Source organism: Rattus norvegicus, chromosome 7 (assembly GCF_021556685.1).
Source record: "Rattus norvegicus strain SHRSP/BbbUtx chromosome 7, alternate assembly SHRSP_T2T, whole genome shotgun sequence".
Classification (NCBI taxonomy): Eukaryota; Metazoa; Chordata; class Mammalia; order Rodentia; family Muridae; genus Rattus; species Rattus norvegicus.
This window is the reverse complement of record NC_141540.1, coordinates 132,646,376-132,670,672: the sequence shown is the minus strand read 5'-3', so window position 1 is coordinate 132,670,672 and position 24,297 is coordinate 132,646,376. Positions and strand designations below refer to the sequence as shown.

Genomic DNA, 24,297 nt, shown 5'->3' with positions numbered 1-24,297 from the left:
TGCAGAAGGCAGAACAGGGCATTGGGATTCTTGTTCAGTCACGCCTTGACTTACCCCAGTGAGACAGGGTCTCTTGCTGAATCTGGATCTCACTGAGATTTGCTAGGCTAGATGGCCAGTAAACCCCAGTGATCCCTTTTACTCTGCTCTAGAGGCCTGAAGTTCTGAGCGTGTGTAGTCATTCAACCCACGGTCCTTGACACTGGGCTTCATATACCTACCCATTCATATCAAGCTCTTTTATTCACTGAATCAACTTCATCAGCCTTCTCCAGATTTTATCACTGATAGGATTTTGCTCTGGCTAAACCTTAGGAAGGTCAAATACTTACAGAATTCAGGAGAACCATAACACTGGTTAAGCAGGATCCTGTCTGACCATCCCCACATGGATGGATCTCAACGCTGATAGAGATTTCATCATTCTGTAAAACAATTATTGTTTTTGTCTAAGAATTTTCTCATATGCTACCACGTTATTTGTTCACAACAAACTTAAATCTGCACAGTTTCTCTGTACAATCCGCCTAGAATCTAGAAACCTCATCCAGTCCCCTGGTGTGCCCACAGGAGCAGACAGCACTTTATAAATGATCTGGGTATCATATGCAATCTATGCTTTGTACAACTAACAGACATTCTACTGCAATGTGTTTTTTCTTTTATCTTAACCCTCACACCCAACGTACATGTGGTGCTTTGTGGGGAGTATCAGGAACTAAACTGGAAATGGCTTTTGGATCCTGAGTACCCTGTGGTATCTGTGTGGATACGATGAAAGAGGCTTTTAACTTGAGAAGCTTTGCATTTTGATGTGAAATGTCATGGGACTCAAAGCTCTAGCCATGGAGGTCTCTGAACCACTTATGTGGAAGCAGCATCCATTCTATCTGATTTAATGGGCTTCTCGTTCTCTTCCCCTGTCCCTAGTTCTCAGAGTAAAATAGGGGAGCACAATAAGAAAGACGAGAGACTATTTTTGTTACACAGGAATCTTCGCTGTAGATAGTGGATCTTAGCAGTAGAAGCCACACTTTGGGAACTGCCCATATTAATCCACCTCTGGCCTTGCCATCTGCAAGTTGCCTCACACCCACTGAAGACAGAAGCTACGAAATGGAGCTGTCCCTTTATTGAGATTCTGATTAATTCCAATTTTAGTACCAAGAAGAGTCTAAGTGAAAATACAGCAGGCATCAGACAATGGAGCTCCTCTGTTGTATAATAAAGGCTAAAAATAAATTTCAGGGGATAATGAAGAACAAAGACGATGCTCTACTATGTAAAGGACCAGGTTGCGTGAAGCACTTTTGAGCGTATCCAGACAAGCAGAAGAGTGTGATGGCTTTCCTTGGTACTTAGAAGGCTAATCCATTAACATTTGGCTTGTTGAACTTTATTTCAGCAAGAAATGATCAGAGCGTACATGTGTGGGGCCATGAAAGGTAGCGTGGTCCTGGTTGAGCTAAGGCTAGAAGCCCTGGAGACCCTGAAGGGACTCTAGGAGCTTTGCCTGTTCCTGGGTACCAGGCCCCTGTCATAGCTGCAGCCCCCTCATAGATTTGTGGCCATCAGTTATATAAGGGCAATGCCCCAAGCCCCTCCACATGTAGAGGACAGTGATCTGTGGTCACATAGGCTCAAGATAGATCTCCGTTTTAATGAGGTACATAAGGGCCTGGAGGACTTAGTCAATAAGCTTTCCTTCCCAGACATTCCTCCCTGCAAAAAATATTTAATCTCAGGCCCACCCTGAGAAGTGGGGTATGGTTTTACACATACACTTTCTGCCATGACAATAAATGCCTTAAAATCATGGACTACCTCATTTCATTGGGATCCAACATGCAGAACCATGGAGAAGGCCCTTGCCTATAAAACCATCACCATCTAGTCTACCTTAGAAGGCTTCTCTGCATTCCCAGTTATGATCACCAACAAGCCCAACCCACCGTCATCATGCCAAGGACTGTCATCCTGGGACCAGACAGAACCACCACCCTGTGCCCTGAGCTCAATCCAGCCTGGGGTGGGGGGGACTCATTCTTGGCTCTTCAGCAGTGCCCAGAAGTGCCTTGGGTGCCCAAGAGCCTGAGAACCAGACAGCCCCCGGGACGCCCAAGGCAGCCCTGCTTTCCCACAGCTCAGACTGCACTTCCCCGCCCTTGAAGCTTCCCTTCTCCTGGGACTTCCCTACAGCCCACCACCCATCCTGCGACAGTGTGGGATAAGCACAGTCAACTTCCTGTACCCTGCCTCCCCCAGCAGCCAAGCTTATACATGATATAATATTGATAGATGATATATCAATTTGTGATCAAAAGAAGACACTGAAAGATATAACCAATAATTTGAAGGTTGTCTTTTTTGTATTACTTTACACAGTAACTCAATATCACAGCTACGTCCTCCCTGCCAGCCTTTCCAGTGTTGGAAGAAACTGTGCAAGCTGCCGGAGAAGTAGAGTCCTCAAGAGTCGGACACAGTTGCAAACCCTGTGAGCTGCAATCAGCCAGACAAGAAATGCCTATGGGTGTAGTAATGGCATGAATGTTGTGGAGCCCACTAACATCTTTCTAATTAGATTTAAGGCTTGCTCCCTAGAAGGGCATCCATGCCTGGCACTCTACCCGTGACCAAGAGCCTTTGCTGTGGAGATTATACACACTTGGGGACAACCCACTACTGTTATAATTAAACATGACATCAGACTCCCTTGCAAGTATCCAGCCTTAGACCCAACAACTAGACCAATTCTCAACTCATTGAGGAAGCCTGTTTTTGCATTAGATGGTAGTAAATGTTGAGGTTTGAGCTAGTCAAAGTACAAGAATTAATGCCAGAATTATTATTATCCTTAAATGAAATATTCATGTTAGAAGCCTTTCCCCCAAAATGCTCAAGGAACATCACAGAAGATGGGGGAGAAAACTTGTAACATCCAGAAGTTGTGAGGACTTATACAAATTAATGTCTTCTGGACATGACAGAGCCATTTCATTGATGAACACATAACAGTTGTGGCTGTCTACCCGAGACTCATGCAACATCAAGCTGTCAAAATTCCAGTTTAGACAAGGGAGGTGTTCACAAGGACCCACAACAAGCAGAAGAGCTATTGGAGGTCCAGGGCTGCTGAGAAAGGAGGAGTCTGTTTTCCTTGTGGGTGTAGTTCCTGGAAGGTTGCTCATGCTTTGGTGGATAACCCCACACACATGTGCATAATGGTAGCAATAATTGGACTCAGTCAGTTATGAGGAAGAAGAGAATGAGAAAGAGGAGAAGGAGGAATAGAGAATGAAGATGACTTATGGGGTAGGGATCTTCGAGGGGGGAGTGGAAAATGGGTATGCTCTAAAAACATTGTATACTTGTATAAAATAACCAACCATACATACCATGAATTGTGCTTTAAATTAGTTGAGAATTTGTTCAATTTTTCACAAACGTTGTAAGCAAATACTTACGTGGACAGCCAAGAAGTGACAGTCTCCAGGGTGGCTAAATTTATTGTCATCAAAAGTAGTAAAGGAGCTCCCTTCCACCTTACATATCCCAGGACAGCGAGCTTCGGTGCAAGACCACTTTGCTTCTTGGCATGTGCTGTTAAATGCAAAGGTGAGTCAGACGTGACTCTTCTGAATGCTGGACAAACACCATAGCATTAGAACCTCACATCTAAAACCAACGTGTGGGCAAGTCCCATCCAATCATTTCCAACCCAACAAAAGCCGTGGTGAGGTGTCTGATAAATTTTCATCTCATGATATTTTAAACCATTTCGGGTTCTTTTTTTTTTTTCTTCACTAAAAGAAATAACGTCATGACCCAAACATACATAAATCTTGGAGGTTTGTCTATTAGCATGAAGGCAACTTGTGCAAACTGAATTGCAGGCTGAACTTATACTTTGCAATGTCCGACAGAGGCACAGAGACAGTGAATCCTAGGAAGATATTATTACCATATAACACAGCTATCGTGCTCCCGTATGTACACCCAGAGAACTCCATTCCCTACAATAGACCTACTGCTTCTCCGTGTTTAATGTATCTCTATTCCTATATACGGAAGTAGAACCAACCTAGCTGTCCATCAACAGGTGAATGGATAATAATGACCTGGTACATATGTGGAAAAACTAGCTCTAAAGAAAAGTGTACTCACAAAATTTGCAAGAAAATGGAGGAACTTAGAATGTATTATAATATTAAGTGAGGTTACCAAATCTCAGAAAGAAAGAAAAATATGCCATGTTCATCCTCATATTCAGATCCCAACCTATAGTGGAGATGGATGGATAGATAGATAGATAGATAGATAGATAGATAGATAGATAGATAGATAGACAGACACACAAATAGCTTGTAGACAAATGTAAATGGTTAAAGTATAACATTAAGGAGAACAAGAAAGACAGTAGAAAGCAAAATACTTACTAAGGAGTTCATAAATAACCTACTTTGTGTGGGTCCCTTATGTGATCTCCTAATGGCTTATAGATTCTCAGTATATGGTAATCCTTCAATGAGCAGTGTCCACACGGCATTCCTTGAGGGAACGTTACCTTGGTGGAGACCTTCACTTTAAACTATGCTTCTAAGTGTTTGAATAGTCCTGTAATTCTTTGTAGGCACTGCTAATCTTAGTGTATTCGTGCTTTAAACAGAAGTTGAGTTACCTAAACACTAAAGTGTGATGATTAGTAGACGTATGTTCAAAGTCATCATAGTTTTAAGATTTCTGAGAATTCTGGGTAACTGACTCATTGCCCCAAATCTGTAAGAGTAATATGCCAGGAATGTAAAAACGCTGACACAGTGATTGTGTTGTTTGTTTGCTCCGTTCTCTTTTTCACCCATGGCCTGTATAATTCTAAAAAGCATCCAATTTTTGCTGAATTAAATTTTAATAACTTTAAGAGTGAATGAAAACTCTGATTTGTATCTTAACATCCATTAAACATAGATTACAAAAGAGCACACATACCACTGAGAGCCGCAGGGGCCTTCTCGGACTTCTCCTGGCTTATACACTTTCCCATTAGATTCACAGGGACATTTTTCCTTTAATACACACTTTCCTTTCTCTCTAATATCATCCAACAGGTAACCTAGAATACACACACACAGATGTAGTCTCAAAATAACATGAATGTCAGTGAAGTCTTTCACAACTGTAACCCCTCGTGAACTAGTTCTAAAGCAAGTGTAAGTGTGCCCTGAAATGGCTACTGGGTAAGTGATCCATCTTCATTTTGACTGATAACAGCATAGGCGAAAATCTTCTCAGCATGAGCTATTGCCCCATAGAGACAGGACCTAATAGGCTCCGTGTAGTTTGTGGAGTACCAGAACACTCAGGATCCAGACACAAAAGCGCATTAATTAGCTTCGAGCGTGTCGACATTCCTTCATGGGTTGTCGGAGGACCAATAATAATTCACCTGTCGCAATAGCCCCTTAGAACTATGGTTTGCTGTACTCTGTCCAGTGTGGTTGTAATGGCGTGACCATCTCTCATAAGTAAGTTACCTTCTGGACAGGTGCAGCCACTCACGCATTCACTGTCTTGAAAGGGAGCCACATTAGAGCAGGTTGGAGGATTTGAAGGTCCACATTCTTTGTAGATGTGCTTTCCTGGACACTGCTGCTTTGCTGAAAGGATACAAAAGCCATGCACACTTGTAAAAAGATTATAGAGAAACAAGCAGAGTAAATAGGCAATTCTCCAGTGGTCCTGTCACTGGTTTCATTGACTCTTCTTCTCAAGATACAAATAAATAATTCTGGATACTCCATAGAACTGAATGATGGCTGTCTCTCAAGCATTATTTTGCTGAGTAGTTTTAAATTTAGAGGGGAAATCAGTGGGATCACTTAATTTCACCTCAGGTTTAAGTCGGTTTCTAGTGGAATAAAGACTAACCCAAGCATCGAAGTATAAATTACATTTACGTTTGTATAAAGCTCTTATTTACAATCTACTAATCTTTTAAAATAAGATAATGCTTTAAACATCATTGTTTATTAATTAATAAACAAATAAACAAATCATTAATAAAAAGATTAATGTATCAATTAATTATTAATTAATTTATTATTAATATTTAATATTAATTATTAATTTATCAATTATTTATTGATTAATTTATTAAAGATATTCAGTTACTGTTTATAGAGTTTACATTTCTCCCCTTCCAGTTCCTTGATGACTTTTCTAATTAAGACCTTAACACAAGATTCTGCAACAAGTCTCAGTCATATCACAAAGTGACCCTCCATCTCCTCATTAGCACATGCTAGAGACAAGACTTCCTTATTCATCACTCCCTCCCTGCCCCTTAGAAAATTATTCAAGATAATCGTTTTGAGATGTACCTGGACTAGGAGAGTTCTTTCAGAACAACCTACGATTGTTAAGAAGAGAGGCACCTACCGCAAACCACAGCAGAGTCATCTCGCCAGTGTTCAAAGACGCCAGGACCGTCGTAAGCACACAGGCGGGCCAGTTCTGAGTAGGTGTTACATGTGGTCTGCTTGTTCCCTCCAGTTCGGCAGTACTCATCGACGCACACGTTTTTGTACTCGCTGGATAAAGGGGAAACTTTCGAACATTTCTCAAAGTACGTTCCAATAATCCTGTCACAATACTGCAAAATAAAACACATGTCATTAAAATGCAATGGGAAGGGCGGTGGAGCGAACAATGCCAAAGAAAGATACTTTGGTTCGTTGTAATGTCTTATTGCATAACTCTTGTGTGGTAGAGCCATTGAGTTCTAACTGAAACCTTAAACTTAGGTAGTTGATAAAGGCTGACCCAGAAGGAAGTTTTACCTCTGACATTTCAAACTGCTGCGATGGTCTCAGAGATTGAGTAGCCATCTGTTTCCACGAACATCAGGAGAAAACGGAGGGGCAAGAAGAGCTTACCGAGGTGTGACAACTGGTGAAAATCTACGGCTGCACAAAGCTAGGCTGGTCTGCTTACATTTTATGAGTAGATGGGTGGACAGGTGACCTAAAGTACAGTGTCCTTTATAGTGGAAATGATATGTCCTGCTGAAAACTCAGACCACCAAATGCAAAAATGAATAAATTCACTGCATTTATTTTTTTTATGTGTTGCAAAAGAAACAATGTATATTTTGAAACAAAATTTTAAATGGAAACCTAGGGATTAGGACAATATTTTCAAGATGTGATCTGATAAAGGGCTGATCACAAAGTTTATTAAGAGCTCATCTGGGGTTGGGGATTTAGCTCAGTGGTAGAGCGCTTGCCTAGCAAGCACAAGGCCCTGGGTTCGGTCCCCAGCTCCGAAAAAACAAAAAAAAGAAAGAAAAAAAAATGAGGCAAAAACAACACAATAAGGCCACACATCTCCCAAAAGGGAAACAAGAAAGTTCACAGGAGTCTGTGAAATGTCATCAACCATTAGATAACTATAAATCAAACCCACCAGGATGACTGTCAACACAAAGTCAGAAAATAATAAAAACGTGAGCTCAGATACAAAGAAGAAACTCTTCTATACCCATGGCCAAAAAGCAACACAGTAATTTCGGATACACAAAGACAAGGCCCGGACCCAGTGAGATCAGTCCTCAAAAAACTATCTATCCATGTACCACATCCACACAGCACCATTCTCAGGAGCCAAGTTAGGAAAATAGCCTGGGCTTCTATAGTAAGAGAAATGTGTGTGCAAATACACACACACACACACACACACACACACACACACACACAAATCTGTCACATAGCGTGGCATTATTCAGCTCTAAAAAGAGAGAAAAACCTTACAGGCTGTCAGAAAATATATGAGCCTGGAGATAATTATTCTACAGGAAGTAATTTTTAAATTATATAATCTCACTTATATTAAGAGGCCTTAAGGGCAATCAAATATACGGTGGAAAGGCAGTGGTGGCTATGGGCTGGAGGGGAAGAAATAGAGCACACATGGAGGAAGTTATCACATGGACATGCATCAAGGCAGCAGACCTTGGTCTTGAGCTCCCAAGTACACTACAGTGAACACAGAAATGCAAATGCACCATGCCAGCAGCCCCTGCTAAATAAGCTGATCTCAGTTCCTCCTGCCACAGCTACAAAAGGGTGAATGCCTTTACGGTATGAATGGGCAGACTAGTTTCCTTCACTGCTGTAGCCTTTTATTCTTTTCATACACCCCCCCTACCACATTAAATACACATTGAGATTTTATTTTAATAACTCAGAGTGCTAAAATTGCTGAGAGGCAAAACCAGATTTTCCCACCTGGACTCCATCCTCGCAGACTTCATTGTTCCTGCTCAAAGTGCTCGGGCAGTCATTGGAAATTTTGCTATTGGCAATGTGCTCATTAATATCTTCTTCCCCTGCAAGTCAGAGCGTTATTTCAAGAGAGTCATTTCTCTGTGCTCTATTGGTGAGCGGCATACAGTCTTGGCAAGATAAATATACTTCGATTCTAAGAGTCTCTCATTCTTTAAACGGGTGCAAATTACCAGCAAATTTATCTAAATGGGAAAATCTTTACATTTTTCTTTTAGAAAGTAATTTTCTGAGGAATAGTCTGTCAAATCTCACCTGGGACACTGTTGAAGTCGCCGCAAAGACCACAGGTTATGTACTGTCTATAAAGAGTGAGCTTTAAAAACAAAGAACATTGGTATGTTGGTAAAATCTTGATAACACCTCAAGACAGTTTTTAACCAAAACAAAGGGCAGGGGCTCCTCCCGTGCCATCTCGTGGTCAGTTGAGAGATGGGTGCCTTTCTTAAAGAAACCGTGACTGGAACTTGGAACAAGTCTGACTCCACTTGTGTTGTACCCTCGGGTAGATTTTATATCTTTTATTGAAAATGTACTTTTTTCCTCTCATAATATATCGGAATAGAGTTTCCTCTCCTTCTACTCCTCCCGTTTCTTTCCCACCTCCCCTCCCATCTAGAATCACACCCTCTGTCTCCCAATAGAAAACAAACAGACTTCTAAGGGGACATAATATAAAATATAAAAAATACTATGTTAAAACAAAAACGAGCCATTGACATGGGACGAAGCAGCAAAAGGAAAACAACGCAATAGAAGACACAGGAAACAGACAGAGGCGCAGAGACCCTCTGATTCGCACGATGGGGACTCCCATAGAAACTTTAGTTTTCCTTCACCTGCGCGTTCGCTCCGTCCTACGCCATCTGAAACAGGCTGCACGCTGAGGTACTTTGACTAACAGGCGAGAAAGTGCTCAGCACGTAAAAATCGCTCAGCAAGTCGTGCTTTATCCTTTCCCCGTGTGTTTGTTTTTATGACTAAAACCCAGAGACCAAGACCCAGAAAGTTCAAAGAAAACCACTGGTCGACTTACTGAGAGTTTGTTCTTGCCCCAGCTCAAAGACAAGATTTTTCTGCGGGTTTTGAGAACGTAGTGGTCGCCTTGCTTCTTAATGTGGATCATTTTATTGCTGAATGGCATCTGCACCCTGAAACGCATAGGAAAAAACAGTGCAGTGTGCGCTAGCCAAGAAAACCGTACGACTGGGGACAAGGGCTTCCGGCAAACAAGGACCGCATGTATGGAGCCTTGGCGTTTGGGAAAAACAAACAGGCAGAATGTCCGTCTGTTGTCACAAAATAACCGTGAAATGATTTGAAATATTTACCAGTACAATATCAATGCCACATCAGTTTCTTAGGCCAGAGAGCAGTTAAAAACCTGTCTCTTTAAAATTTGAGTAGTTACTTCTGGGGGAAAAAAGGCCTAGGTGTTTTGATCCGTTCGATTTCTAATTTGTGGAGCTTCAAATTCGTCTTTAGCTTTCAACACATCTACAAAAAATAGCGATGTCCTAGTATCTGTTTTGCGGAGTCTACATTTCACACTAAATCTAGACACTCGGAATAATTGGGCAACAGAGCCACCGGTTGTGTTCTAGCTTGCCATAGGCACGCATTGAAACCAGACTGTCTACTTAACTTGGCTTTTTGAGCTGGTTGGTTCTGGTTCACACTCCAAAATACTCTTTAAGCCGTAGATGATCTATTCTGTGATTTACCTTTCTTCATTGACAGAAATAGTATCACGCACAACCAAGATCCCAACATCATCGATCAGGGCCTTGATTTCTTCGATGTCACCATTCTCATGCCTTTTGATCTCAACATTGAAGTCTTCTCCGGACTCAGCACAGTCTCGGCAAAAAGTGAATGTGCACTCGGACTCGAAGGAAAAGATGCGGCCATTGAGAGCTTTGTACGTGCCCTTGCCCCACGTAGCCGCTTCTCCTACACAGCAGTCGGAGCGGAAATTCACACTTGTTAACACCAATAAGCATACCTTCTAGATTCTTCTTCATCTACTTGAGTACCAAAACATCACAATAAGGTTCCATTTGCCCAGTAACTAAGTGGTTTTTTCCCCCTTTGTTTCTTTCTCATCACTACAAAACTGGCCACTTCCGGCTAAAACTGAACACTAATAAAGCCTCTACTTTACCTTGGGAAAAAGACTATTGTGTCTAAGTTGAGGAAGAAGGGAAGGAAGCTGAAGCTTTCTCATTCATTTTTCTTTGGGGAGAGAGATTTTTTTTATCCTGTGTGAAGGCGGTACCGTTCATATCAAACGAGTTTAAGAATTAGATAAAGTATGAACGTGTATGTACACGCATATAGACTACTTCATGGGCTATACTCATGTGCAGTAGAGACAAAGAGTGTGAACTGAATGTGATGTCATTCAAACATGCAGTGGTCAACCAGACAGATGAAGGGTTTTTGTCCTGTTTCTATTTATTTTTATTTATTTATTTATTTATTTATTTATTTAGCTTCATGTTTTAGTTCTCTCGTGAACTGTTCAAGGTTCTGGGTTGGATCTAAACCTATGAACGGCCACCTGAATTATGTTTACTTACCAGCAACTTCGTTTGCTTCTGAGTATGTGGGGGTTGCTTCTGGGACATGGGATGCTTTTTCTATTCAACACAAGATATAAATAATATTCAAATTTAAGCATACATTGATTCAAAATGTATTTCCAAGGTTATGGAATATTTAAGTGAGAAGTTAAATGTGGTTTTCCACTGGTGCGGTTCCTTATCCTGAATGTGTAAAATTGCCCTCGAGAACTGGGATTTGACAACTTCATGTGCATGACAATCCCTGGGATCTGCTCTTGTTTCTGGGGTCAAATCAGCCATTGTATGTTCTGAAATCTGTTAGGGATGATTCACTTCGATCATGCACAATCACTGACTTGCCGTATCTATCATAGAGCTGTCTACCCCTCTTGAAAAATAATATATAACCAAATGATTATCAGGAGCCACAAAACAAGCAAGCCCAAGTTACAGTTTAGTCTGCCTCTCTATTTCCTAACACTAATAATAAACTTACGTGTGAACATGGAAAATGTAATTTTCCTAGGGGGAATTGTCAGGTGCCTTGAATTTCAAATCCACTTTTATAATTCTAACAACCGTTTGAGATAGATAAGTTAATTTGGTATGAAATCTCAGAGTCAGGCTTAAAACTCAGGATGATACCAATAACAAAAGTAGGAATTTCAGAAACATTTTAAATACTTTTCAGAATATGGTTATTATTTAACCACTCTCTTTACCAGGGATTAACTTAACTCAGATTGTAAGGGCATAGTCTATATTCTTAACTTACTGAGAACAGTTTAAAAATGTGTCTTAAACAATAAAGGAAGAGTACTTTTATGCTTTATTAGAATTTCCATCAAATATTAGTTTTTCTCTTAGTCATACATTTTCTTTAAGTATCCCATTGGTCCCCTAAGTCTTTTACTCAGGATGCACTAAGAGGCTCAATATTTTAAACAGGGTGACACGGTGTTATTCTGTCCCAGTAAGTTAGTAACCAACAGAAGTTTTCAAATTTATATCTATATGAGCACGTGTGTTTTTTTTCCTTAAATACCAGAAGCCACAAATAATTTTCCTGAAAGTAAATTACCTGAAGTACTGGGTGGCCCACTCGTTTTGTGTCTAGATGAACTTGCTGTACCTGTTAACACAGAATCAGACTTAGTGGAATATAATTTTAAAAATCTGATGGGTAAACCGTAGGTACAAACTCAGCAGTCCCGATGCTTGGACCAGGAGAGGCTATAAACAAAAAGTTACAAGTTATCAGCTCAATTTCCCCTGAAGAAAAATAAAATTACATGTCATGTAAAAAGTTAACTTATTCTAGACACATTGTTTTAGAAGTTGTTAAGGGAAAGAGCAAAGAATTTTGCACGGAGGGTGAAAATTTCTTATTTCACTCTCGGTGGAACGGGTTTCCACTAAGAGCTGGTTTACCTGAGGGAGATCGTGGTGTCGAACCAAGATGTCAGTTGGACAAAGGAATCCTGCCCATAGGAACTGGGACTATGGAAGGCACTAAGCACAGGAAGGGTGCCTTTCCTATTGTGTCAAGACATCTGGGACCAGAGCCAAACGAAGTTGGCACATGCCCCCATCCCTAACCCTAACCCTAACCCTCCTATTGATAACTACTTGCAAATGAAAAATTACACCAAGGGAGTCTCACGGGGGCAGCTAATGACTCTTAAGAACAGGCCCCATGCCCAGCAGTAGACAGCCAAATCAGATATAAACTCAGTGGTATCTTGGGAGGTTCTGTGTCTCATAATGTTAATGCAGGGCATTTTGTTTGTTTATTTGTTTATTTATTTATTTGTTTATTTATTCATTTATTTATATTTAACCTTACAGGTTCTTTGCCTATATATTACGGCTTCTGTGTTTATATGGAATTCCTGTGCAGGCAAATGTGTGTACTTGGTGCATTTCATGTGTACTTTCTTTGGATCTGTTTCTTCTTTGGTTCTATTATGTCCTATTATGATATATTTGTTTTTGTTTTTGTCTTTTTTTATTTTATTTTCATTCCTTAAACAGTTGTTTTCTTGCTAATCAGAGACTGGCAACAAGTGTGGATGTGACTGAGAGGAGTGTGGGAAAGAACTCGGAGGAGTAGGGGGAGGGAAAACTGTAATCACATTACTTTGTTTAAAAAATAATAATTTCAGGGGTGGGGGGAACTCTAAACATTGGGAGAAAAAAACCAAAATAGCCATGACAGAAGAAGGCATTGGGATACTACAGAGAGAGGGAGGGAGGGAGGGAAAGAGGGAGCGGGGAGGGAGGGAGGGAGGGAGGGAGGGAGGGAGGGAGAAACCCTATTTACTGAAAGTCACCTTGTTGAGGAAAATTAAAGCAGCTGTATTTCAACAGAAGGTGTACTCCCTTGACAAACCTTGCATGTCCACTGCCCTTTTCACAAGTGTCCTCCCACCTCCCTCCTCCTCCTCCTTCCCTCCCTCCCTCCCTGCTTCCATATTCACCTCTCCTTCCACACCTGCTCACCTCGCCTTTCTCCCTTCATCCCTGATCATCTCTCCCTTTCTCCCTCCACCCATGGTCACCCCCCCCTCCACCCATGCTCATCTCTCCACCTTTCACCATTCTACCCCTGCTGGAATCTACGTTGAAACACTTCTTTAAAAACTCCAAAACTACTTCATATTAACTCATCTGAGAGCACAATTATTTGGCATTTTAAAAAAAAAAAGAAGAGTCTCAGCGTCTCCACAAATGATCCAAACTCAGCTCCCAGGCTGCAAAAGACGGCAACAGAGGGGGCAGCAGAGGGCTCCTCCTGCATTGATGTCCTGCTCTTGGTGGAACAAACAAGTAGGTGCTGGGTGCTCTGGTGGTGAGTCCTCTCAACTGTTACCAAAGTCCTTGGCTGCATTATTTTGATTTGATCTCCCTCCCTCCTCTCTCTCTCTCTCTCTCTCTCTCTCTCTCTCTCTCTCTCTCTCTCTCTCGTGCTTTCTGAGCAGAGAACCACTTACTGTTCATTGAGTACCACCAACACCAGACTGCTGGAGGAATATCTTATATAATTTTCCACCTTCCTCCTATCAGACAGAAAAACTCACAAGTAACCGGGAGGACCTCATTCTAAGTATCCATCCAGCCATGTCTTAGAAGGTTTTCTAGGCCACACCAGAGCTACTCCAAACCTCATTGTGATGAACCAACTCTGGGATTACATTTTGAAGAGCAAACTTCACTAAGCGGTGTACCCTGGCCCCCGAATACATTGGGGTAGCTGTTTCTTTGTGTGGTGTGCTTCAGTCTCCTCCTAAACCTTTCCCAAAGCACTCCCCATTTCCCTGTTGTAGCCACGTTCGCTGAAGCTGTAAGTTTCACCCTTAGAAGACTCCATCAGTCTCTTCTCCAACTCTGCTTTAACAGCCTCCCACATTCTACATTTCAAATCCTGATTCCCATCTTTGAATGCTCACTCAATGGACTTTTGGAATGGAGCCCTCAAGATTTCCCATGGCCAGAAGAGACAAATTTAGACTCTAATGGTATTTCATGGGAGATTAAATCTCTACCTCTTATTCTAGTAAAATCTGTATCTTTATTTTCTGCAAAGTAATGGAGTATGACTTGTGTGCTCAGGAAACGTGGAGGCCCCTGGAGGCAACATAGGACAGGGAAGAGAGGTCCATCCTAGGCAGGAAGTTTATACACACATTTTTACATTTTAAAACATGTCAAGCCAGCAACATCTAGTCTACTGGAGAACTCGATCTGAATGTCCTGATGTTTTCTTCTTCCTTTCCTTTCCTTTTTCTTTCTTTTATGATATACCCATAATCACAGGATATGTAGTTTTGTATTATCATAAATGAAAAGGTGGGGAAATTTGATTTAAAAATGTCATTAAAAGAGAAATGTCCAGGGCTGAAGAGATGGTTTAGTAGCAAAGAACACTTGTTGCACTTGTAAAGGACCTGGGTTGGGTTTCCAGTGGCCACATCACAATTGCCCTTAATTCCTGTTCCCAGGGATCCAGTGCTCTCTTCTGGCCTTGAAAAACATCATCATGCATGCAGCATACACACACACAGACACACACACACACACACACACACACACGTACACACCTCTAAGTCTTTGAAAATAGAAATTTCTGGTGGTTAGAGTGTCTCCCTCTCTTGCTGGTCAGTTCTTCATAGAGGAAGAGATCTTGCCTTAAGTCTTCATCACTATCTTCACTTTTGACTGACTTTCTCTTTTTGTTAAGGCTTTACCAATGGTAGCTTAAGCACCATAACTTTTACATGAACATCTTCTACCTTGTCTTCACTAAGAGGGATCCCTTTGGAAGCACAGATTTGGAATTAGAGACTATGCACCTTGAAAGCTTCAAGCCTTTTTGCTTTGGCTTATCTTAATGATGAGTATGCATTGTCTGAAGGTGGGGTTTTGTGTGTACAATATTTGCAGGGTTCCAAATCAGCCCTTAAACTCGGTCTTGATCCAAATTTTTCCTAAGCCATAGAACTTGAAAACCCCTAACAAACAGGTGAATGTAAGCTTGCTAGGCCAGGATGTACCTTAGTTGTTGAGTGCTTGCCCGGTAGGCAGGAGGCCCCAGGTTCCATTCTCAATGCTATTTCACACCTTAAAAGATAGGACAAAATATCTCAACCTTAATGACTAGTTTGACCCAGTCAAACTTAAGATGACCTTAATGACTAGTTTGATGGTACACAGGTCTGACCTAAATACACAGGAAGCTAAAGAAATATAAGTCTCAAGTAGTAAGGGCTAGTCTGAGGCTATCAATTACCAGGCCAGCTCATAGAGGATAGGAATGTTTACACTGCGGCTAGTCTATGCTTTCCCGTGTCCATACTTGCTAGATGTTTAAGATACAACATCAGTGCTTTCTATGCTTAAATATATTTTCTTGGGTCTACATTAACATGGTACTATTTTTTCTAAATTGGGAAGTTTTGTAAAGATGAATAAACCAGGAATAAAACATCGAGAGAAAGAAAGGAAAATATACGTACCAAAATAGAGTTTTGAAAAGTGTTAAAGTGAAAACAGACATGGGCAGATAAGAAAAGAAAGATAGGGGGTTGGGGATTTAGCTCAGTGGTAGATCACTTGCCTACCAAGCACAAGGCCCTGGGTTTGGTCCTCAACTCTGGAAAAAAAGAAAAGAAAAAAGAAAGAAGGAAAAAAAGCCAGAGTATGAGCTATGAAGGTTTGTCTGAGGAGGAAGCATTTTATTTTAATCTGTAAAAAATTGGATGTATGTTTAAACTATTTTCAAGATTATTTTTTAAATTGTTCTAAGCTCAAACACTGCTAGAGTTTATTTTATCAGTCAGTATTCTTTAGACATTAGGAAGGAGGTTCAAAAGCAAACATCGTGGAGCCTGGATACACCTATGTCAATGTTTAAATTTGGCCTTTAAAGCCCCAGCAACGGTGGTAAAGTATAGGCAAAGTGCCAGGGAAAATGGTCACTGACACCAGAATAAGCTCGCAAGAATAAGCCCAACCTGTGACAGACTGCTGATGGAACATTTCCCGGGGCAATCAAATGGGCTCCTCAGAAAAACCCTGGGAAAATAAAGATTTTTTTAAAGGGCCAGTGCTTGGTATTGCTATAGAAAAGCAGGGTACTGAAATAGAACTTCCCTGGATGGACTTCTAAGAACCCAGGGCTTCACCCCTGCATAAAAGGGATAGCAAGGAAGGCTATCTTCGGAGACTACAGCTGCCCAATGTTTCCTGTGGAGCCTGCCTCAATCACCTGCAGCCCTTACTGAGATGCCTTGGGTAATTTTACATAGCTGCTAAAAACATCTATGGGGGGATTGTTTTCTGCCATAACAGACAACCCAGGAGAACTCATTTCTAAATTAATGTACATAGTAATCACCCTAAACCTAAAGATTTACTGAACCCTTCTCCTACGGATGTTTAGAGGAGTTACGATTATCAGCTCCGGGGTTCATTTATACAAATGAAACCTCTTGCCTTCTCCATGGCCAAATGATAAAGACCTAGTATTCACAGTCCTTACTCATAATTGAAGGGACACCTGTAGGCCACCTTTTTGATTGGACTAAAGGTGGCTGTTGGAAGCAAGGGGAATTATTAGATTCAGAAAGAACTGTGGGACTCAAGTCACATGAAAAGGGGCGGTGCGTTAAAACTATTAGAGATGGACTGAAGGAACTGAAGGGAGGGCAACCCCATAGGAAGATCATCAGTGTCAAATAACCTGGACCCCTGGAAGCTACCAGAGACTGAGCCACCAACCAAAGAGCATACACCGGCTAGTCTAAGGCCCTCAGGACATACGTAGTAGAGGACAGTCTTCTCTGGCTTCAGTGGGAAAGATGTGCCTAATTCTGTAAAGACTTAAATGCCCCAGGCGGGATATTCAAAGGGTGTGTGTGTGTGTGTGTGTGTGTGTGTGTGTGTGTGTGTGTGTGTGTGTGTGAAGGAGGCAGGGTGAGAAAAGAACTCTACAAGGGGAGACTGGAGCAAGGATAACATTTGGGGTAAAAATAAATAAAATAATAATAAAAAGAGAAATGAACTGCAAAAAGAAAGAAAACTTAAATTCTCAATAATAAATAATGTTAACCATAGTTTTGAAAAAGAAAAAAAAACTATTCTGACCACATGTCATGGCCTGTCCAATATGTAGTAACTTAGAAGTTGAGAATAAACTGACTTTGCTTAATCTCCTACAAACATGTATATTCCAGGGGGCAGGGGTGATTATTTTATAGTTTTGTTTATTTTTGTCTTTGTTTTCTCAAACACCTCTTAAAGGATGTAAATATTTCTGAGTAGACAGAGGCTTAGCCTACTGGAACTAAAATAAGTCAGTGAGGTGTCCTCTATAACACAATCTTCCCCTCTGAGTCTCCAGAGCCCCAGAAACATTCTGAGGGTAACATGGCTATACTAGGGAACTGCTAGAAGACATTATTCTGTTTTTCTTTAAACAGGAGGAAAGACATCTTGACTTTTTAAACATAAAGCTAAGTCCCATTTCCAAATCTGTCAGCATCTGGTAACCTGACTTTAAGTTCTAAGTTGCTTCAGTATTTTTCTTTTAGGGATTGTTCTTCTAATCATATTATAGTCATCTCCTCTGGCCCCATTACCGGCTATTCAACCACTGAATTCTTTCCTGACATTGTTCTTTTCTGTCTAACTATATTCTCAGTACATAGCCACGTTTAAGTTTTAAGCTTTCACTTTCTCTTTTATTTGATTGCAACAAGCCAGGTTTACCTTGAAAAGAATTCCCTTTTAGACTAGGCATAGCAGTATTTGAAAGACACTAATGAAGAAGCCTACTGGGTGTACAAACTTCATCTGCTTCTACTGTTTCTGGTCCAGGGTGACTGTTTTATATAGATCATGCCTGACAGTACCAACTTACTTAGGATGAGTAACAAAAGTCTTTTGTCTTTTAAGCAGCTTCAAAGTTTGATGTTTATGGCCGACAAATGTTACTGATTGCCAAACATTTTTCGTTATCAGGTTCACTCCTAAACAGGAATTGTGGCTAAGCCTCAATAAAATTAGTCTCCTAAATAGTATGCCAAGGTATACCAGATGACCAGGAAGGACATCTTCAGATTTAAGATGATGACACGTAGGTCTCCCCTGTGAAACGGCAGCTCTGTCAACCAACTCCCCTTTGTTTGGAGCAAGTGGGTTACTCACTTGATGAGTGTGGAAACTTTGCCCAACCCTTAGCATGGATCCCTGCCACAAAAATTAATTCACTGGCCTAGTAAAGAAACTGTATTTCTTTACTGAGCAGACATGGAGAATTGGAATCATGTGAGTTGCTCCTGTTTTCTCTAAGTGGTTTTTGTGGAAGCAATCTCCGAGCAAGGTTTGCCCCAGGGTGGATTGGTGAGAGAGTTGTACATTAGGATTCCTTTGGGCATAAGGAAAGATCACCGGATAAAGACCTGAAGGTCTTCTCGTTTTTCAACAGAGTTGGACAATATGGTCTATTTGACGGTATGAACATTTAGCTTCCATTCTTTATTGCTCAGCAAGAGTTTGTGGATGTTATATGACAAACAGGACCTCTAACTGCAGGGACAAAAATAAACAGACCAAAGTCTCCTAACTTTGGAGCCCAAGGTCTCTCTCACTCCTAACCTCAGAGGTTAAACTGCAGAGCACAGCGCTCCTACAAAGGAGGGGGCCTTGATCTTCTCACCACAACACAACCGAATCCCTGCTATGATTGTGGTGGAGCTCTGTCTGTCTACACATAGCACCTTATGCAGAGTGTCCTAGTAGCCCTAGATAAACACATTCAAAGCCAGCCTTTTCAATGGATCTTTAGATCTTAATAGTTTTCTAGCAATATGTTCTCAGTCAACTCAGAGTAGACAAAGATCTTTCAATTTTGAGTGCTATTTTCAGGATTAAACATAATGATCGGTTTAAGGTATTTTTTTTTATTCTGTTGTCATGTCTCCCCTAGAAGAAAAGTGTCAACACTTTTGACCCCTGCACAGGTAGCATCTATAAATGATATAATACAGCCTTAGAAAGCTTCAGGAAGTTGAACTTCTGTCATCCACAAAACTTAGAGGAAAGTAGAAAAGTTTGAAAGAAATGAAGGCAGAATGGGGTAAGAGGGCGAGTTAAGGGGACAACGAAAAGGAAAGAAGCCAACACCTTCTGTTTGTTGAACACAGATACCCTCTTAGAACCAAGATTATAAACCAGTATATAGCATGTTATAGCCCAACATATGCTGTAAATTCCTTAGGCACATCTGCAATCCTAACCAATATGCCTTTACATACCCTTATGTCACTTACTAAAGAAATTCATAGACAAAAAACAATTTTTCCAAGGTATTTTACATAAACTTTGAAGTCTTTTAACACAGTACTTTTAAAGGCATGAAAATAATACAGATATAAAGAGGTATTGATAGATTGATCAATCAACAGAGAGAAATAGATAATGATAGGAAGAGACAGATGGTAGGTAGGTAGATAGATAGATAGATAGATAGATAGATAGATAGATAGATAGATAGATAAACAGACCTACTTCAATATCACCCTCTATGAAGATCATTTCACTCTCAACTGTGTACTCTTTCCAGAAATGATCCATTCCCCCTTAATGACCACATTAAAAATATATATTAAAACTTGTTCTTTTTAAAAAAATGGATGTTTTGGGTTTCTTTTAATTTAAAGATTGATTGGTCAACTGATTCATTCATTCAGATATACACATGCACAAACAGATGCATAAGTATATGTGCCCGAGTATGGAACTGACTGCTGTGCCTGGAGGCCAGAAGGCTCTAGGTCTCTGCTTCTGTCCTTCTCTCTTTCTCTGAGGCAGTTCGTGAGCCCAGGACTTCATCTTGATCAGCTACACAGGAAGGCAGCAGGACACAGAGACCCTCCTGTCTCTTGTCTCCTGGCTCTTCTAAGCCCTCAGAGGTAGAATTAGAGGTGTTTGAGAGCGATCTGGCTTGCTGTGTGAGTACTGGGGTGCAAGCCTCAGTCCTCATGGTTGTGCAGCAAGTGCTCTTTCCAACTGATCTATGCATCTGTTCCTTTCATTTGTTCGTTTGGTTGGTTGGTTGGTTGGTTGGTTGGTTGGCTGTTGTTAGTTCTAGTATTTTTTCTTTGCTTGGTTTTATTTTTTTTATTAGATATATTTCTTTATTTACATTTCAAATGTTATTCCCTTTCCTGGTTTCCTGTCCATAAGCCCCCCTCTCCTCCCCCTCACCCATATGGGTGTTCCCTCCATCCACCCCCCTACCCCTCCCCTGAGGGTTCAACCTTGGCAGGACCAAGGCCTTCTGCTTCCACTGGTGCCCCAACAAGGCTATTCTCTGCTACATATGCAATTGGAGCCCTGGGTCAGTCCATGTATAGTCTTTGGGTAGTGGTTTAGTCCCCAGAAGCTCTGGTGGCTTGGCATTGTTGTTCTTTTTTTTTTTTTTTTATTAACTTGAGTATTTCTTATATACATTTCAAGTGTTATTCCCTTTCCCGGTTTCCGGGCAAACATCCCCCTCCCCCCTCCCCTTCCTTATGGGTGTTCCCCTCCCAACCCTCCCCCCATTGCCGCCCTCCCCCCATAGTCTAGTTCACTGGGGGTTCAGTCTTAGCAGGACCCAGGGCTTCCCCTTCCACTGGTGCTCTTACTAGGATATTCATTGCTACCTATGAGGTCAGAGTCCAGGGTCAGTCCATGTATAGTCTTTAGGTAGTGGCTTAGTCCCTGGAAGCTCTGGTTGCTTGACATTGTTGTACTTTTGGGGTCTCGAGCCTCTTCAAGCTCTTCCAGTTCTTTCTCTGATTCCTTCAACGGGGGACCTATTCTCAGTTCAGTGGTTTGCTGCTGGCATTCGCCTCTGTATTTGCTGTATTCTGGCTGTGTCTCTCAGGAGCGATCTACATCCGGCTCCTGTCGGTCTGCACTTCTTTGCTTCATCCATCTTGTCTAATTGGGTGGCTGTATATGTATGGGCCACATGTGGGGCAGGCTCCGAATGGGTGTTCCTTCAGTCTCTGTTTTAATCTTTGCCTCTCCCTTCCCTGCCATTGTTGTTCTTATGGGGTTGCAAGCCCCTTCAGCTCTTTCAATCCTTCCTCTAATTCCTCCAAAGGGGGTTCTGTTCTCAGTTCAGTGGTTTGCTGCTAGCATTGATCTCTGTATTGGACATGCCCTGGATGTGTCTCTCAGGAGAGATCTATATCCGGTCCCTTTCAGCATGTACATTTTAGCTTCATCAATCTTATCTAGTTTTGGTGGCTGTATATACATGGGCCACATGTGGGGCAGGCTCTGAATGGCCATTCCTTCAGTCGCTGCTCTAAACTTTGCCTCCATATCCCCTCCTATGGATATTTTTCGCCTTTTAAAAAGGAGTGGGAGCATCACATTTTGGTCATCCTTCTTCTTGAACTTCCTGTGGTCTGTGAATTGCATCTTGGGTAATTCGAGCTTTTGAGCTAATATTCACTTATCAATAAGTGCACCTCCACAACAAACCAGATACACTCAAACTAATAGAAAAAAAGTGGGGAGGAGTCTCAAACGCATGGGCACTGGGGAAATTTTCCTAAACAAAACACCTATGGCTTATGCTCTAAGATCAAGAATCGACAAATGAGACCTCAGAAAACTGCAAAGCTTCTGTAAAGCAAAGGACACTGTCATTAGGACAAAATGGCAACCAACAGATTGGGAAAAGACCTTTACCAATCCTACATCTGATAGAGGGCTAATACCCAAAATATACAAAGAACTCAAGAAGTTAGACTACAGAGAGCCAAATAAACCTATTAAAAAATAGGGTACAGAGCTAAACAAAACAGTCTCAGCTGAGGAATATCAAATGGCCAAAAAGCACCTAAAGAAATGTTCAACATCCTTAGTCATCAGGGAAATGCAAATCAAAACAACCCTGAGATTCCACCTCACACCAGTGAGAATGGCTAAGTTAAAAAAACTCAGGTGACAGCAGATGCTGGTGAGGATGTGGAGAAAGAGGAACACTCCTGCATTGTTGGTGGGATTGCAGACTGGTACAACCATTCTGGAAATCAGTCTGGAGGTTCCTCAGAAAATTGGACATTGAACTGCCTGAGGACCCAGCTATACCTCTCTTGGGCATATACCCAAAAGATGCTCTAACATATAACAAAGACACGTGCTCCACTATGTTCATAGCAGCCTTATTTATAATAGCCAGAAGCTGGAAAGAACCCAGATGCCCTTCAACAGAGGAATGGATACAGAAAATGTGGTACATCTACACAATGGAGTACTACTCAGCTATCAAAAACAATGACTTCATGAAATTCGTAGGCAAATGAATGAACTAGAAAATATCATCCTGAGTGAGCTAACCCAAGCACAGAAAAACACACTTGGTATGCACTCATTAAAACTTGTTCTTACTAAACTCTAACTTTTCTTTACAAAAAAAGAGAGATACTAATTCACAACACACATCTCAACAACAACAAAAAATGAAGCCTGACTCTCTGAACTCATGGCAACAAATAGGGAATGCAAAACTCAGTGTCTCTTGAGTACTTCCAGGAAATGGCAATTGAATAAAATCAGCAACAAAGGATAATATTTTCAATTTTATTAGTTTGAAATATGTGATGGCTATAAAATTTTATACCCAAAGATGAAGAGCAACTAAAATACAACAACTTTATCACTATACGACAAAGCCATTTTTTTTTTTAGCAGATTAATAGTCAATCCTGAGAGAAAGTCAACCTTATTACAAAATGACATTATCATTTGATTAGGTTTCTCACTGCAGTCATATATTGAGCCTAATATCCTGTTCCAATGAATAGTAAATTTTTTCTGAATGCTCATTCCAGAAGGTGTAAGGGGCCTTTTTCTTTACTAATTCCCAAGAGTGAAAGTTATCAAATTGAATGAGCAGTCACAAATATTATCTTAACAATTTGTAGAATTCCTATGATATTGCAAAAACAGATGAACATGGCTATGCCTCTCCAAAACATATCTGCAAAAATCGCCCAGCCAATCAACTCTACATCCAGGATATAAAGATTGAGCCAAACACTAACCACTGTAGCAGAGTCCAAATCACTTTAGAAAGAAGACAAATAAGGAAACAGACAACAGCCCTGGCTCTTTACATGCCAGTGGAAGATAAAAGACTTCTACCTGATCATAACTAAGTAGATAATCATTCCAAAGCCTGAGTTGATTGCAAATTATGAATATGAATGCTAATTATTTTCATCATTGCTTTAAAAGTAGATTTCAAAAATTATTTTCCAAATGAGAAATGACTCTAAATATCTAAGCCACAGAAGAAGCTCCAGATACGGTCTTGCCAGCACAGGTAACTCTGCCACTACCACCAAGGTCAGCAGATTCATTTTGGTCAGAAGGTCCAGCACCGATAGAAACATTACTTCTTACACTACTTCCAGACCCAGAAGACAAATTATGGCTCCCTGAGGGAAAATCAAACATGATTACAACAATTATGAAGGAAGATATTTGCTGGGACATTTTAGGAATGGAATGCAGGTCGAGATACCTGAGTCACTCGTATTTCCAGTATCCAAGCTTCCAGCACCAAAAAAGTCACTGTTATTCTCTCCATCCCTCTCATCTCCATTAAACCTAGGTACTTGTTTATCCTCCAGATTCCCATCATCTCCTGAATCTGTGGAGACGACAGCTGAGGAACTTGGCCCACTTACTTTATTGGAGTCACCTGGCAAAGGCAAAATAACAATCACAAGGATGACATTGAGTATGCATTCTTCTTCATGTCTATTCTGTGTGGGGACCAGGATGATCACACTTAGATTATTAGAGATCCTAGGACAGCT

The 24,297-nt window shown here is 41.0% G+C and overlaps 2 protein-coding genes across 2 annotated transcripts in view; both read right to left on the bottom strand.

Moving 5' to 3' along the window:
* Muc19 (mucin 19, oligomeric) overlaps positions 1-24,297 on the bottom strand; it is a 122,983-nt gene that overhangs the window by 69,685 nt on the left and 29,001 nt on the right. Inside the window, 11 exon segments of the mRNA NM_001309489.2 lie at positions 333-425; positions 3,468-3,603; positions 4,990-5,113; positions 5,535-5,657; positions 6,439-6,652; positions 8,286-8,386; positions 8,598-8,658; positions 9,379-9,493; positions 10,067-10,295; positions 10,925-10,984; positions 11,991-12,041. Of these exon segments, the coding sequence (NP_001296418.2) occupies positions 333-425; positions 3,468-3,603; positions 4,990-5,113; positions 5,535-5,657; positions 6,439-6,652; positions 8,286-8,386; positions 8,598-8,658; positions 9,379-9,493; positions 10,067-10,295; positions 10,925-10,984; positions 11,991-12,041 (1,307 nt within the window).
* Positions 23,041-24,297, bottom strand: part of Smgc (submandibular gland protein C) — a 30,258-nt gene continuing 29,001 nt past the window's right edge. The window contains 2 exon segments of the mRNA NM_001004449.2: positions 23,041-23,913; positions 24,000-24,179. Coding sequence (NP_001004449.2) covers positions 23,756-23,913; positions 24,000-24,179 — 338 coding nt within the window. The 3' untranslated portion in view covers positions 23,041-23,755.